Source organism: Eleutherodactylus coqui, chromosome 13 (genome assembly GCF_035609145.1).
Source record: "Eleutherodactylus coqui strain aEleCoq1 chromosome 13, aEleCoq1.hap1, whole genome shotgun sequence".
Taxonomy (NCBI): domain Eukaryota; kingdom Metazoa; phylum Chordata; class Amphibia; order Anura; family Eleutherodactylidae; genus Eleutherodactylus; species Eleutherodactylus coqui.
In genome coordinates, this window is record NC_089849.1 from 48,673,083 (window position 1) to 48,686,618 (window position 13,536).

Consider the following 13,536-nt stretch of genomic DNA (forward strand, 5'->3'; position numbering starts at 1 on the left):
CCCTGTACGATTTTAGCGCTTCTTCACTGCCTTCTTGCTTTAGTAGTTTGAACGCTTTCTTTTTTTCGTTTATTGCCCCTCTTACCGTCTTGTTGAGCCACATTGGTTTCCTTTTAGTTGAGATTCTTTTATTTTTAAAGGGAATAAACTGCTCACATGAGGTCATTAGGATCCTTTTGAACTTTTCCCATTTGTCCTCCGTACTGGCATTTTTGAGGATGTTGTCCCATTTAATTTTACCGATAGTAGATCTAAGCTGATCAAATTTTGCTTTACTAAAGTTGTTTGTTTGTCGCTCCTTGATAAGGCTTCTTATTGAATGACAGCTGAAAGTTGATTATATTGTGGTCACTGTTCCCCAAGTGCCCCTCAACCTGTACCCCCTTTATTCGGTCCGGTTTGTTAGTTAGTACTAAGTCCAGAATGGCCCTCCCTCTCGTTGGTTCCTGCACCAGTTGGTTCAGATAATTATCTTTAATTACTCTCAAGAACTTATCACCCTTGTGAGATTTGCAGGTCTCATTTTCCCATGTTATATCTGGATAATTAAAGTCTCCCATTATAATTACTTTGTTGCGCTTTGACACCTCTTCTATCTGCCTTAATAGTAAGTTTTCAGTTTCTTCTGTTGCTTTTGGTGCTCTATAGATCCCTATCAGGATTTTGTTATTTTTTCTTCCCTGTATTTCTACCCACAGAGATTCCACCTGTTCTTCTCCTACCCCTATGTCCTCCCGTAGTCTCGGATTTAAGTTCGATTTGACGTACAGACATACCCCTCCCACTTTCTGGTTCCTTCGATCTCTTCTGAAGAGATTGTACCCCTGTAAATTTGCCGCCCAATCACACTTATCATCAAGCCATGTTTCCGTTATTCCAACTATATCATAACTCTCATCAGTCATTCTTGCTTCAAGCTCACCCACTTTACCAATCAGACTTCGTGCATTTGTGGTCATACAATTGATATAGTTATTTTTGTTTTTTAAATTTGTTTTGTTGCTATTCGTACTATTGGCTGACCTCACATTTCTAACTGTACTACCCCCCCCCCCCCCCCTGCTCGACCCCCATTCCCATTTCTTTGACCCAGGTCGCTAGCTACACTGGCTACCCCACTATTTATCATTTTGCCCTCCCCCCCCAGTCCCTAGTTTAAACACTCCTCCAGCCTTCTAGCCATCTTCTCCCCCAGCACAGCTGCACCCTCCCCATTAAGATGCAGCCCGTCCCTACGGTAGAGCCTGTAGCCGACAGCAAAGTCAGCCCAGTTCTCCAGGAACGCAAATCCGTCCTTCTTACACCAACTCCGGAGCCACTTGTTTACCTCCCTAAGATCCTGCTGCCTTTCTAGTGTGGCTTTAGGTGCAGGTAGTATTTCCGAGAAAACTACCCTGGTGGTCCGCGCCCTAAGCTTGGACCCTAGGTCCCTGAAATCATTTTTGAGGGCCCTCCATTGACCTTTAATTTGTTCATTGGTGCCAACGTGCACTATGACCGCTGGATCCTCACCAGCCCCTCCCAGTAATCTGTCAATCCGATCCGCAATGTGTCGAACTCGAACGCCAGGAAGACAACACACCGTTCGACGATCCCGGTCTTTATGGCAGATTGCCCTATCTGTCCCCCTAATAATTGAGTCCCCTGTCTAGCCTGCCCTACGCTCCCCGTCTCACTGGAGCAGTCATCCCCCTGGCGTTCAGAGGGCGTGTCGTGCTGCAGCGGTGTAATGGCATCCCCCTCATCTGCCAATCTTGCAAACTTGTTGGGTTGTGCCAGTTCAGGACTAGCCTCCCTGGTTCTCTTCCCTCTATCCCTCCTTCTTTCTGTCACCCAGCTTCTTGCCTGCTCCCCCTGCTCTTCCGTACTACCATTCGCCCCCACCTCTACCCCAGTGAGTGCCTGCTCAGTGAACACCAAACTCCTTTCCATGATGTCAATGGCTCTCAGTGTTGCTAGTTGCCCATTTAGATCCAGGATTTGGGCTTTTAAATGTGCGACGTGCATGCATCTTGCGCAACAGTATGCACCCTTGATCGGCTGATCAAGGACCGTATACATTGCACAAGTAGCACACTGGATGACATTGCCAGGCATGGAGCTCATCCTAATGGGGATCTACAATTTACTTGTGGAAGTAGTGAAGATCGACTTGTTCACACTCCGCTCACACGCTGTCGCCTCTGTGCAACCGCTCACACACTGATGCTCACGCCCAACTGCTCACATGCTGCCCCCTCTGCGCAACCGCTCACACACTGACGCTCATGCGCAACCGCTCACACGCTGCCCCCTCTGCGCAACTGTTTACACGCTGCCCCCTCTGCGCAACCGCTCACACGCTGCCCCCTCTGCGCAACCGCTCACACGCGGCCCCCTCTGCGCAACCGCTCACACGCTGCCCCCTCTACAACCGCTCACTCGCTGCCCCCTCTGCGCAACCGCTCACTCGCTGCCCCCTCTGCGCAACCGCTCACTCCCTGCCCCCTCTGCACAACCGCTCACACACTGCCCCCTCTGCGCAACCGCTCACCCGCTGATGCCTGCACGCAACCGCTCACCCGCTGATGCCTGCACGCAACTGCTCACACGCTGACGCTTGCCCTCAGCTCAATCGCTCACACACTGACTCTTGCAAGCAATGGCTCACACACTGACTCTTGCAAGCAACCGTTCACACACTGACTTTTGCAAGCAATCGCTCACACACTGACTCTTGCAAGCAACCGCTCACACACTGACTCTTGCAAGCAACCGCTCACACACTGACTCTTGCAAGCAACTGCTCACACACTGACTCTTGCAAGCAACTGCTCACACACTGACTCTTGCAAGCAACTGCTCACACACTGACTCTTGCAAGCAACCGCTCACACAACAAAAAAATTTTTTTCCCCCTCCTCACAAACACTTAGACCCACAGACACACACACTTACAGTAGGTACACAGAAAATACAACTAGGACACACTAGATACACAGAACGCACACACCAGATTCACACACACACACACAGAAGATACTTATCAGCTCCTGTTGCAACTCCTCCACAGTGACGTCACCTGTTCCCCCGGCGGCCGCTCACTCTGGCCTACTGCTGCTGCTCCGGGACCTGTTCTGCTTCTGTACTCCTCCTGCCGGCTCTTCCTCTGACTCCTGTCACCTCCGGGCGCCGGTATCGGCTCCTCCGCTGGTCCGATGTCCCCTTCTGCCCCTCAGACCCCCGTTCGTGCCTCTGCCTCGGTGCGCTGCTCCTGGCGTCTGACCTGCTCCCGAGTGCTGATCTCTTTGGCTGTCTTTGCTGCTTTTTGACCCCTTCCAGTAGCTGAAGACGGATAATAGTCATGTTGTGGTCCACAGCACAGTCATGTGACGATAGTGGCTCCACTACCTATGCCCTAAACTTTACCAGCTACTAGCATGACAAAACTGTGCAATCAGTCCTTTCCTAAAGGACATTCAGTGAATGACAATCATGTCATCCACAGCTGGTCATCATAAAAGGGGTTGTCCCGCGAAACAAAGTGGGGGTAAGCACTTCTGTATGGCCATATTAATGCACTTTGTAATATACATTGTGCATTAATTATGAGCCATACAGAAGTTATCAGAAGTTATTCACTTACCTGTTCCGTTGCTAGCGTCCTCGTCTCCATGGTGCCGTCTAATTTTCAGCGTCTAATCGCCGGATTAGACGCGTTTGCGCATTCCGGTCTTCTTCTTTTCTGAATGGGGCCGCTCGTGCCGGAGAGCGGCTCCTGGTAGCTCCGCCCCGTCACGTGCCGATTCCAGCCAATCAGGAGGCTGGAATCGGCAATGGACCGCACAGAAGCCCTGCGGTCCACCGAGGGAGAAGATCCCGGCGGCCATCTTCACCAGGTAAGTAAGAAGTCACCGGAGCGCGGGGATTCAGGTAAGCACTGTCCGGTTTTCTTTTTTAACCCCTGCATCGGGTTTGTCTCGCGCCGAACGGGGGGGCTGTTGAAAAAAAAACAAAACCCGTTTCGGCGTGGGACAACCCCTTTAAGTTTAGAGAAGGCCCCAGGAGAAGCGCTGTGCAGAATCATATAGTAAGTTGATCTTTATAGTATAGATACTAACTACACTATATTATAAAGCTACTTATGCTTACTATATAGAAACTATAGTAACTATACTAAAAGTTTATAGTATATTTACAATAGTATATGTATAGTAAGTATACGTAGTTTACTACAGCTACTTACTTCAATACCACATTGAGAGAAGCCATGGCAGCAGCAGTACACAGAATCTTCATATATAAGTATAAAGATTCTGGGCACCGTCGCTCCTGTGGCACATTACACACTGAGGAATTTCTGAAACATGGCCACTCAGAGATTTTCTGCAGTGACAGGAAGAAGGCAGCAAATTGTCTGTCATTTATAAGTTCATGTGCATTTTTCACACAGAGAAGTGCAGGCTATGCGTGCCATTGTTTATTACATTTACTCCAGGACATAAGTAGGAAAAAGAGATTAAATAAAACCTGAAATACATTTGGAGCAAGAAAACTACTATTACTGAGGGCTGTATGACAGTGTCAGGGAATGTGGGGAAATGTTGATCATCACACCAATCCCCATGCTCTAGCATGCTGCATCTTGTAGTACAACTGTTTTGTTATGCTCTGTTTTGCTCTCCATCCATATCACCTGCTCCCACCCACCTGCCCATAGTACAATTAGGCTCCGTTTTTAGTCCAACTCATTTCCCACGACCTTGTGATTTGATTTACAAATAGCATTGCATTGTAATCAACTACACTGTGCTTATCTGTTCGACCCCACCAATTTATTCCCTACTAGTAAATGAGAAAGAGATAGCATTGTGTAATATTGAGTGGTTGTGGCTACACAACATCTGAAGGAGGAGATTGAAAGCGGAACTGAGCTTGTGCTTGTTCATAAAAGTTAATTAGTGCTGCAAACACCCCTCAGCCAGAAACTTGGATATAGAAGAGCCTGCATATCACATATGATATGATCCTTTTTAAATGCATGAAAAGGAAAATTCAATGCAAGAACACATAAGTGTTTCCTTTCTTTCTGCAGGGAGCTAATAGATTTGTGTATTCATTTTCCATGCTTAAATGTTTCCACATCCTTTAAATGCATGCATTTTGGTTGACAATCATTTTTTCACTAGGGTTTGTGGAAAACTTTTGCACCGTTTGTCTTCTGCTGCTTCTAAATATCACTATATATGAACAATGCAGTCTGAGGGTAGACACCCACTAGCGATATTTTTCCCTGCAATGCAAGAGCAATGATTATGAAACCAATGATTTTCAATGGTTTCATACTCCTTTGCAATTTTTCAGTAGAGCTTCGCATCGCAGAGAAAAAATCCTCGCCTCCTAAAAGAGCTGTGCTGAATGGCTGAGCGCTTAGCCAATTACAGGCAGCGCTTAGCCATTCATTGATAAAAAGCCTGCCTGTAAGCGGCTTTTTTGCGCTGCAAGGCGAGTATTTTCACTTGCTCTCGCAGCGCAAGGAAAAAAAAATACTAGTGGGTGTGCACCCTAAGTCTCAGCAGGAGATCTGTCAATGAAGCTCCACTAAGTAGCTTATTTTTCAACCAGTATCTCCTCTCTTTTGCACTTTTTATCAGCTAATTTATGCCAACAGCAAAGATGAATTTTGTTGTGGTCATGAATTGGCTGATAAGAGCATTGAAGAGAAGACAGATAAGGGCTGAAATCCAGTAAAGTTATTGTTCATTTTTTGCATCTATGCTCCAACTCTTAGGTGCATCCAAATGTTTGCATAGGAGTTCACCAACAATAAGCGGATTACTTTGTGTCCCCTACTAGGACCTCCAATGATCAGCTGAAACCTGTGAGCAAATGTGATAGCAAATATTTAAATTCCATGCCGTACCACCACATTGGAAATGAAGCACTTCACAACCTCCATTAAAATCAATGGGCTGTCTTTGTAAGACTCATATGTATTTGAAATCAAATTTTCTAGACCCTGTTAATCTACAATCTATATGATGTGGTACATACAAATAGCGATCAATAGAGAACATTTTATGAGTTGACACAATGGCAGCCATTCTACAGTGGGAAAGTTGTTCTCATCATGATATAAAACAATTAGAAACATAAACTAATTTTTATAACCATTAAAAAAAGGTTAAATTCCACTTACTTGCCCATAATTCCATGCTGATGGTCTAATGAAATCTGTGAGACCATAAAAAATGATTCCGTTGTCATTTAAAACATATTCAAACCTTTCCTTTTCCTGTTCCAAATACACAACGTCATCTGAAAAGAAAGATTGTACATGAATATATTTTACTTGATCGATACCCTTAAGCCTCCTATTGCCTGGGGGACTCTGAATTAAAGCCGTTGTCTCATCAGCGACAACCCTATTTACAATTTGGTTCCAGGGTGGTAAGTTGCTGCCCCTGGTACCCCTGGCAAATAGCTGATTTGCTGCAGAAAGCCAGCGGCATGAAATATAGAGTTACATGGCACTGTTTGGTATTATATGATGAAAATCCGTTCTTGTAATACAAGGACAGCTGAAGTCCATCAAAACAGCAGCCGCTCATACACAACTCTATGGTGTTCATATACCCTAACATGACATATGGATAGGGATTGTATTTATGAGACAATGTTACTTAAAGAGGTTGTCTTGCTTCTAGGTGATTTGCCATACATTGCACAGTGGCTTTGATTGGTGTGGCAGGTTGAGTATTATTCACTTTATAAGAACTCAGCCTGTAGTACCAAGCCTGGCCACTATGTAATGTACAGAGCTGTCTGTTTCCTGCAGCAAAACACCTAGAAGCGGAACAACTACTTTAAAGAGGTTGCCAGCTTTGGACCTTCTCTCTTTATTACAGGTGTTCCTTTACAATAATCTGATGACAGGGAGGCTTACAATGATCAGCTTAATCTGAAGAAGTGTTTCTATCCCCTTAATGACACAGCCCAACAGACATTTTGTAATGGGATCAGCATCTGATCCCACTCCACACAAACCACATACCTGTAAAACACACATGTTCCCTACTGAGCGATTTCTGGCTCAGTGCCCTGTCAGGGGCCATGTGTACACGGTCTGACAGTACCTCGTTTCAACTATTATTCTAGCAATTATTGGTCCATGTAAAGGTCATTTTAGATTGTAATATATAATAAGAAATCAGATTAAAATACATTGCAAACTTACCTTTTGCCCAAGGATTAAACAATAGTATGATTTCATTTAATTTGAAGTAATTCTTCTTATTCTTAGAGAAGACGTATAGACTCATTTTGTAATGACCGATTGGTGCACTTGAAGGAGTCTTTATAGTGATCTTCACTTCAGTGGATGAACTGGAGTCTTTCACAGCAGTCCAGACATTGCCATTTTTAGATCCAGAGAGTTGGAAGACAGCAAGTGTGTTGTCCGATTCCGCGGGGGCCGGGCCTATCAAAAAGTAGACAGAACTACTAATTTGGAAATAAGAGCAACATATTCAGGTTTTAGGAAATACTTGAAATATCAGTCATCTGGGGTATTACGTAAGACTGATAAAGAAAAAATGGCTGAACATGGAGGCAACATCTCAAAAGATAAAACATAACATGCATTGTAACCTGTGCTGGCAATGAATTCCATCTTCTCTCCATTCTGGATGGGTCTATTGAAGTGAAGCTTGATTTTAAATTCTTGCCCTCTTCTGAGGATGAGCTTGTTGCTGTTGAAGTAGTTGGTTCTGTGCGCCTTCATGTTTGACGCCTTTTCCATACTGAAATTCTTCAGCTTTAGGGCTAGAAAGAAAAAGCGCATGGGAATCCAGCATTAAGTACATGTAATCATAATACATCATAATTCATGGGCAACAGACTTGTTTATTCAGGTAGTTCATCTGGAAAACCGGATGTATAATGTATATTTTTTGTTAAAATGGGACCTGTCAAGGGGTGGGCTATATTACGAAGGATTTATACAGTCAGTTCTTGAAGTTTATATGTTGGAAGCAAATGGTATTAAACTTTTTTCTTTGGAAGCAAGAAACATGGTGTCGCAATACAATGATCTGGTGTAACATCTGCTTCCTTACTGTTGTGTTATCATTATTATTTACATGTGACTAACGACATCTCCTTTTCGATCTAGGGACAGTTCACGTTGCCCCCCATTTCCGTATGTTAGCATTGGGTGCTTTTAGGCAGGGTTTTCTCTTATTAGTTGGTCAGGGTGGGATTTTCCTTTCCCATTGTTTAGTTTCATTATTGTGAGCTTTGTTCTTTGAGCTTTTACAAAGTATATATATCTGGAGAACTATTATGTCTGGTCTGGACGAGCTGTTTGGTGTCCAGCTCAGACGTAACACACAGTCGAGCATAATTTTCTGCGCAAATTTGATAGGGGTCAAATTGTGATGGCTATATGACTGGGTTAGAGCATCCTCAAGAGCACAGGTCTTCTGGGGAGTTCAGTCATTAATAAAGACTAAGAGGCTATTTATTAATCAACCCATAAGTTGATAACTCCAGTCCTCAAGTACCCTCAGCTGGTCATGATATGAGGATATCCTATAGAGAGTACACCTTTGGCACTTTCTGTGGCACTAATTGGATCACCTATGTAAGGAAAACCTGACCTGTTGGGGGGACTTGAGAACTAGAGTTGAGAAACACTAAAATAGATCCTACAGGCAAGATATTGGCTCAAAGGTCAACTCTACATGGGGTTGTCTTCTGTAGGACCTTTGGTGCTCATTACTGTGTCTTAACCAGGGACCACTGGAGAACCCCTGGTACATTATGTGTTCATTAGGTGTTATTTTCTTGAAATACTTCTGTTCACGCTTTATATTTTCCACATACACATATGATTGTAGCCAAGAATTTGACTGAACCCAAGGGACTTGATTCTGAATGTCTGTGCTGATATATATGTGTTGTGCAGCATACTTAAAATATTTTCCTTTCTGAACAGGCTACATGTAAAGATTTTTTTCTGATGACTTGCATATGTAGATGATGTGTTCTTAAGCAACCCCGCACAGTGGACCAGTATTCCACTTCTTTTGTGACAGCCAGAGGTTCCTGCATTTCATTGATAATGATGATGATGATGATGATGATGATGAAGACCTCCACCTCCACCTTCATCTTCTGAATGACTATTGTTCTTGTGTGAAAGTACAGGAGCGATAGTCTGTGGGATGGCTGCAGAAGCTTTGGCAACCTATAATCATCCAACTTAACCCTTTCCAATCCAATTTGTATCCTGGTTTTCCTAGGGGGCTTACTCTTTTTCTGCCATTATAAAATGGCGCTATCTGCTGGCTAAAGCCAGTACTGCATGAGGTTACACGTTGGATAGGCTCCAACAGCAGAGAGGCTGGCAATATACAGTAAGAGAGCCCCGACGGACGTCTTCCAACATCGGAGCTGTACAGCCTTAAATCATAATGTCTTTAGACATCAGACAGTGGATTGGAAAGAGTTAAAAGTAACGTAAGACAACGATTGCATTCTTGCCTGAACTTATCCTGCTTATTTGCTTTAGTGAATTATTTGTTTGTGGATTATTCAATGTTTCAGACTTTCCTTTACTTAGATGTTACAATAAATCTTGCAGAACAAAGAAGGATTGCATGATGAACTTTATTTAACTCTTTCATGATTGGGGCTGTTTTGGGACCTGGCACGTCAATGGAATCAGTCGGGATTTTGGGGGGATTGTTCACAAACATATGTCAGGGCTTCTTGGCTTTTCTATTTCTTGGGCTTCTCATTTTTCCCTTTTGTGCTGCACTCATAGAGCTTTTTTATTGTTCCACATTTGATCTGATATCTTTTCATTTTGTACGTCGTATTTAGAGAAAAATATTCATATTCTGTTCCAAGGTAGTTGGTTTATTTAATTATATTACCAACTATAATGAATCCTCTATACTTTGTATAACAATGCCAAATATATAAACATAGTGTTATGTAGGATGTTGTTATAGCACTGAGCCCAAAATACCCCGTTTTTTAGTTTTAGATGTATATATCTACCTTAAATATATCACAGAAATGGAAATATAAAAAACCTCAATATTAGGAGGTTGTGTGAGTGGCTGCCTTATCGGTGTCCTCCGCAGGTGTAATTGGCTCCCTCATATGGCAGTTTGGCTGCCTGCATGCTGAGGTGGTGCAGATATCTGCCCTCCTATACCTGTAAGTATATGGCCATTTTCAATGATTGTCTGTTTTTATATTTCCCTTTCTGTGATACATTTATATTAGTGTAGGGACTCACAAAAAGCAAGGACCCTTGAAGATTGGCTTGTGAGCTCAAGTATTTTGGGCAAAATCCATCTAATAACTCACATTTATTATGTATTATTCACATGCAGTGCGGCTTCTGGACACCAGGGAGCCTGGGGGGGCCAGTACCAATGTGATTCACTTTTTGAGGTGCAGGGCAGCCCACCAAACTAATATGACATCGCTAATAGCTTGCTAGCCTGCATGTTGCTACATGTATCAGAAGGTCTGGCACCCTGTATCTACTACTCTGTGTGGGAGTATACACTAAGCAGCCACCTCGCTCTATATTAGGAGGTTGTGTGAGTGGCTGTCTCATCGGTGTACTCCACAGGTGTAATTGGCTCCCTCATTTGGCAATTTGGCTTTTGGCATGCTAAGGTGGCTTAGATACCTTCTGTATCAGTAAGTATATGGCCGCATATTTTCAGGGATTATTTATTTATCTACCTTATTGACATGCATCATTTATACATGGGTGATAATCATCTAGGTTAGGAAAATTAGCCGGGATAGAATGGGTACATATTAGTGGGCAGAGATCATTTTTACATGTTTAGAGTAAAGGCCCTTTTACACAGCCTGATTATCTGGCACAGACATTCCTCTGATCGTTTGTTCGCCTACCCAACAATTGGGCTATCTAAAATTGTGAACAATCAGCTGATGAACGAATTTGTTGGCTGTGACAAAGAATGTGACAAAGAATGTCTCATTACACAAGATAACTCGGTGCAGTGAGTTATCAAAGTCAGGTTAAATGTTGTTAACCCCTGTAAAGGGCGTGTATCAAGAAACACAAGCTATCCCCTAACTACAGGATAGTTGTAGTTCCCACACAGCTAGAGAAGCAGAGATAGACACCATCAGCCTAGACTATAAAGCTGGCACACAGTAGCACATTATAAAGGTTGTAGTTCATGAGCTAGTTTTTTAACACTATGATCAGAAATTGTATACACCCTTTCATCAAGACAGGAGTAATGCCCATTGACACAATGCTTGTCCTTATAACATATAATCATAATTTCATGCCCAGATTTTGTAAGTATAGATTAAATATAAAGTAATTAACATGCAACCTAAGCACAGGCATAGAAAATGCTCCATTTACTCACCTGCCATGATGATGTGTTCTCAGGAGAAGACTATTGATGGTATACAAGTGTCTTCGATCTTCGTATCATCAGAATGCAGATATACCACTATTGATACACAGCTGAAGAGTAAGTCAATGACGAATTCTGGGAGGAGATCCTAACCTGTACTGACTTCCTGAAAACTCGGTCCGCGTAAATGATTTGTATGGAAATGTGTTTTTCTGCACTGATGATTTTGTGGATTACGAATTACCTGTTCAGCAGGTCTGCGGGTTTGAGAGGTACAGTCATAAAGGGAAGAACCTTAAAGTGACATCTGAATCATACGGAGGAATCTAAAAGGGAGGATCTTTAATGCAGAGGAATACATTAACAACATTGTGTGTTTTCTTCTTATGTTTGTTTTGCAGTTTATGGAGATGTAATTTAGTATTTGTCATATGACAACCCAGTCTAGCAATACAAAACTTTGTGATCTTTGTGTGCTACAGTCCAGACCTTCTAAAACTTTTTCTACTAGGGCCTCACCAGATAGACCAAGGTGATGTCTGTGTCTTACCATCCGTAGGGCACAAACACATTCCAGCAGCACTCAATATATTTGCCAATGTTGCAGGGGTGAAGATATTCAAGCTCATGCAAAGCCACTTCCCCTGGATGTCCACCAAATTGTAAGGATACGTAGCAGCATCAAAGGTGTAAAATAAATGTACTTCTTTATTGCTCCATGTTAAAGGCAGAACAGGCAATGTTTCGACATCTAGTCTTTGTCAAGTCTGGCTTCACAAAGACTAGATGTCGAAATGTTGCCTGTTCTGTTTTTAACATGGAGCAATAAAGAACATTTATTTTACACCTTTGATGCTGCTACGTATCTTTACCATCCGTAGTGCAAGACCATGCTAAAATTAAAAACATGTCTCAATTTACTTTTTACCAGTTTATAGTCATTTCTGTCAAACCTGCCTCCGTGGCTGCATCTCTCCAATGACTACCGGGCACCTCACACTTTGAGAGACATGGCTTATAGTCCCTATTGGGACATGTAGCTAAGGCAGAGATGCTTCTAGGATGACACATGACAATGGAAGACGGAGCATAAAAGATTTTCAGTAGATAGAGCAAAGAGGTCCCAATAGTACTTACCAAATTTGGGCCATCCTTTATGGTGCTTGTTTTTCCTCCCCCATGCTTTTTCCATAACTGTTCTGCCAATCCTCCTTCTTTGCTTGCTAGAATTGAATTGCCCATAGCGACTTGTAGGTTATCACCACCCAATAGCAAGAAGGGTGAAACCAACCTCAGTTGGGCCTTCTATCTTTCTATAGAAACTATATGGACTCTTCTGGTATATACACTCTTACACTTATACCAGAATTATAGCTAAGACAGTCCTCAACAAAGGATTACAACAATCAGTATATAAAAAGTATATACAATTCTAAACATATATCACATGTAGCATGAAAATGGGAAGATTGAACAATACCTCTGCAGCACCATCTATTGGAAGGCAGCATTTCTTCAAGTCAGTGTCAGACTTTTTAAGCAAGTCTTTTAACAATTACTGGGAATTGTAAGCCAAAGGCAGAATATCATACGCAGGCAGCGGTTTCAGGGTGATTGACCCTCATCAGTGTGCAGCAGGTTTCTGGCTTGGCTAGTTAGAGGCCTATAGATGTAGGACTGGAAGGGTATAATTTTTCTTTAACGAGAGAACACCTAGAAGGTGTGTGAGGAGACTTATAAGACAGACCATCCATGCTCCTGAATGCAAATGGTAAGATGGAACAATACCTCTGTAGTGCCACCTATAGCATCCAGCATGGAATGCAATCAAACTTCATAACCAAGGAGATGATTTAACATAGCAACTCAATTAACACTAGAAGGCAAAAGTTATGCAGCCAGTAGGTCAGTGCACTGATGGTATAACGGGACTTTGTCTTATTCCAGCTTGTAATTTGTGTAGAAATGTACTAATTTCAGAAATGCTTGGAGGTTCATGGTGGCGCTTTTAGTATCTTCTGTGAAGACTCTTGAGCTCACCAAGCAGAAGGCTAGGCATTAGTATTCATTCTTGTCAGATATCATTGTCCCAAAAACAATCTTTGCAAAATTACTGGGTTGTAATTCA

General features: G+C 42.8%; 1 protein-coding gene across 1 annotated transcript in view; it reads right to left on the reverse strand.

The window, feature by feature from the left end:
* Window positions 1–11,665, reverse strand: part of LOC136588297 (protein-glutamine gamma-glutamyltransferase E-like) — a 34,757-nt gene extending 23,092 nt beyond the window's left edge. Inside the window, exons 1-4 of the mRNA XM_066587402.1 lie at window positions 11,418–11,665; window positions 7,630–7,803; window positions 7,217–7,459; window positions 6,179–6,297 (exon numbers count right to left, since the gene is read on the reverse strand). Of these exons, the coding sequence (XP_066443499.1) occupies window positions 6,179–6,297; window positions 7,217–7,459; window positions 7,630–7,803; window positions 11,418–11,424 (543 nt within the window). The 5' untranslated portion in view covers window positions 11,425–11,665. The remainder of the gene's footprint in view (window positions 1–6,178; window positions 6,298–7,216; window positions 7,460–7,629; window positions 7,804–11,417) is intronic.
* Window positions 11,666–13,536: the final 1,871 nt, after the last annotated feature.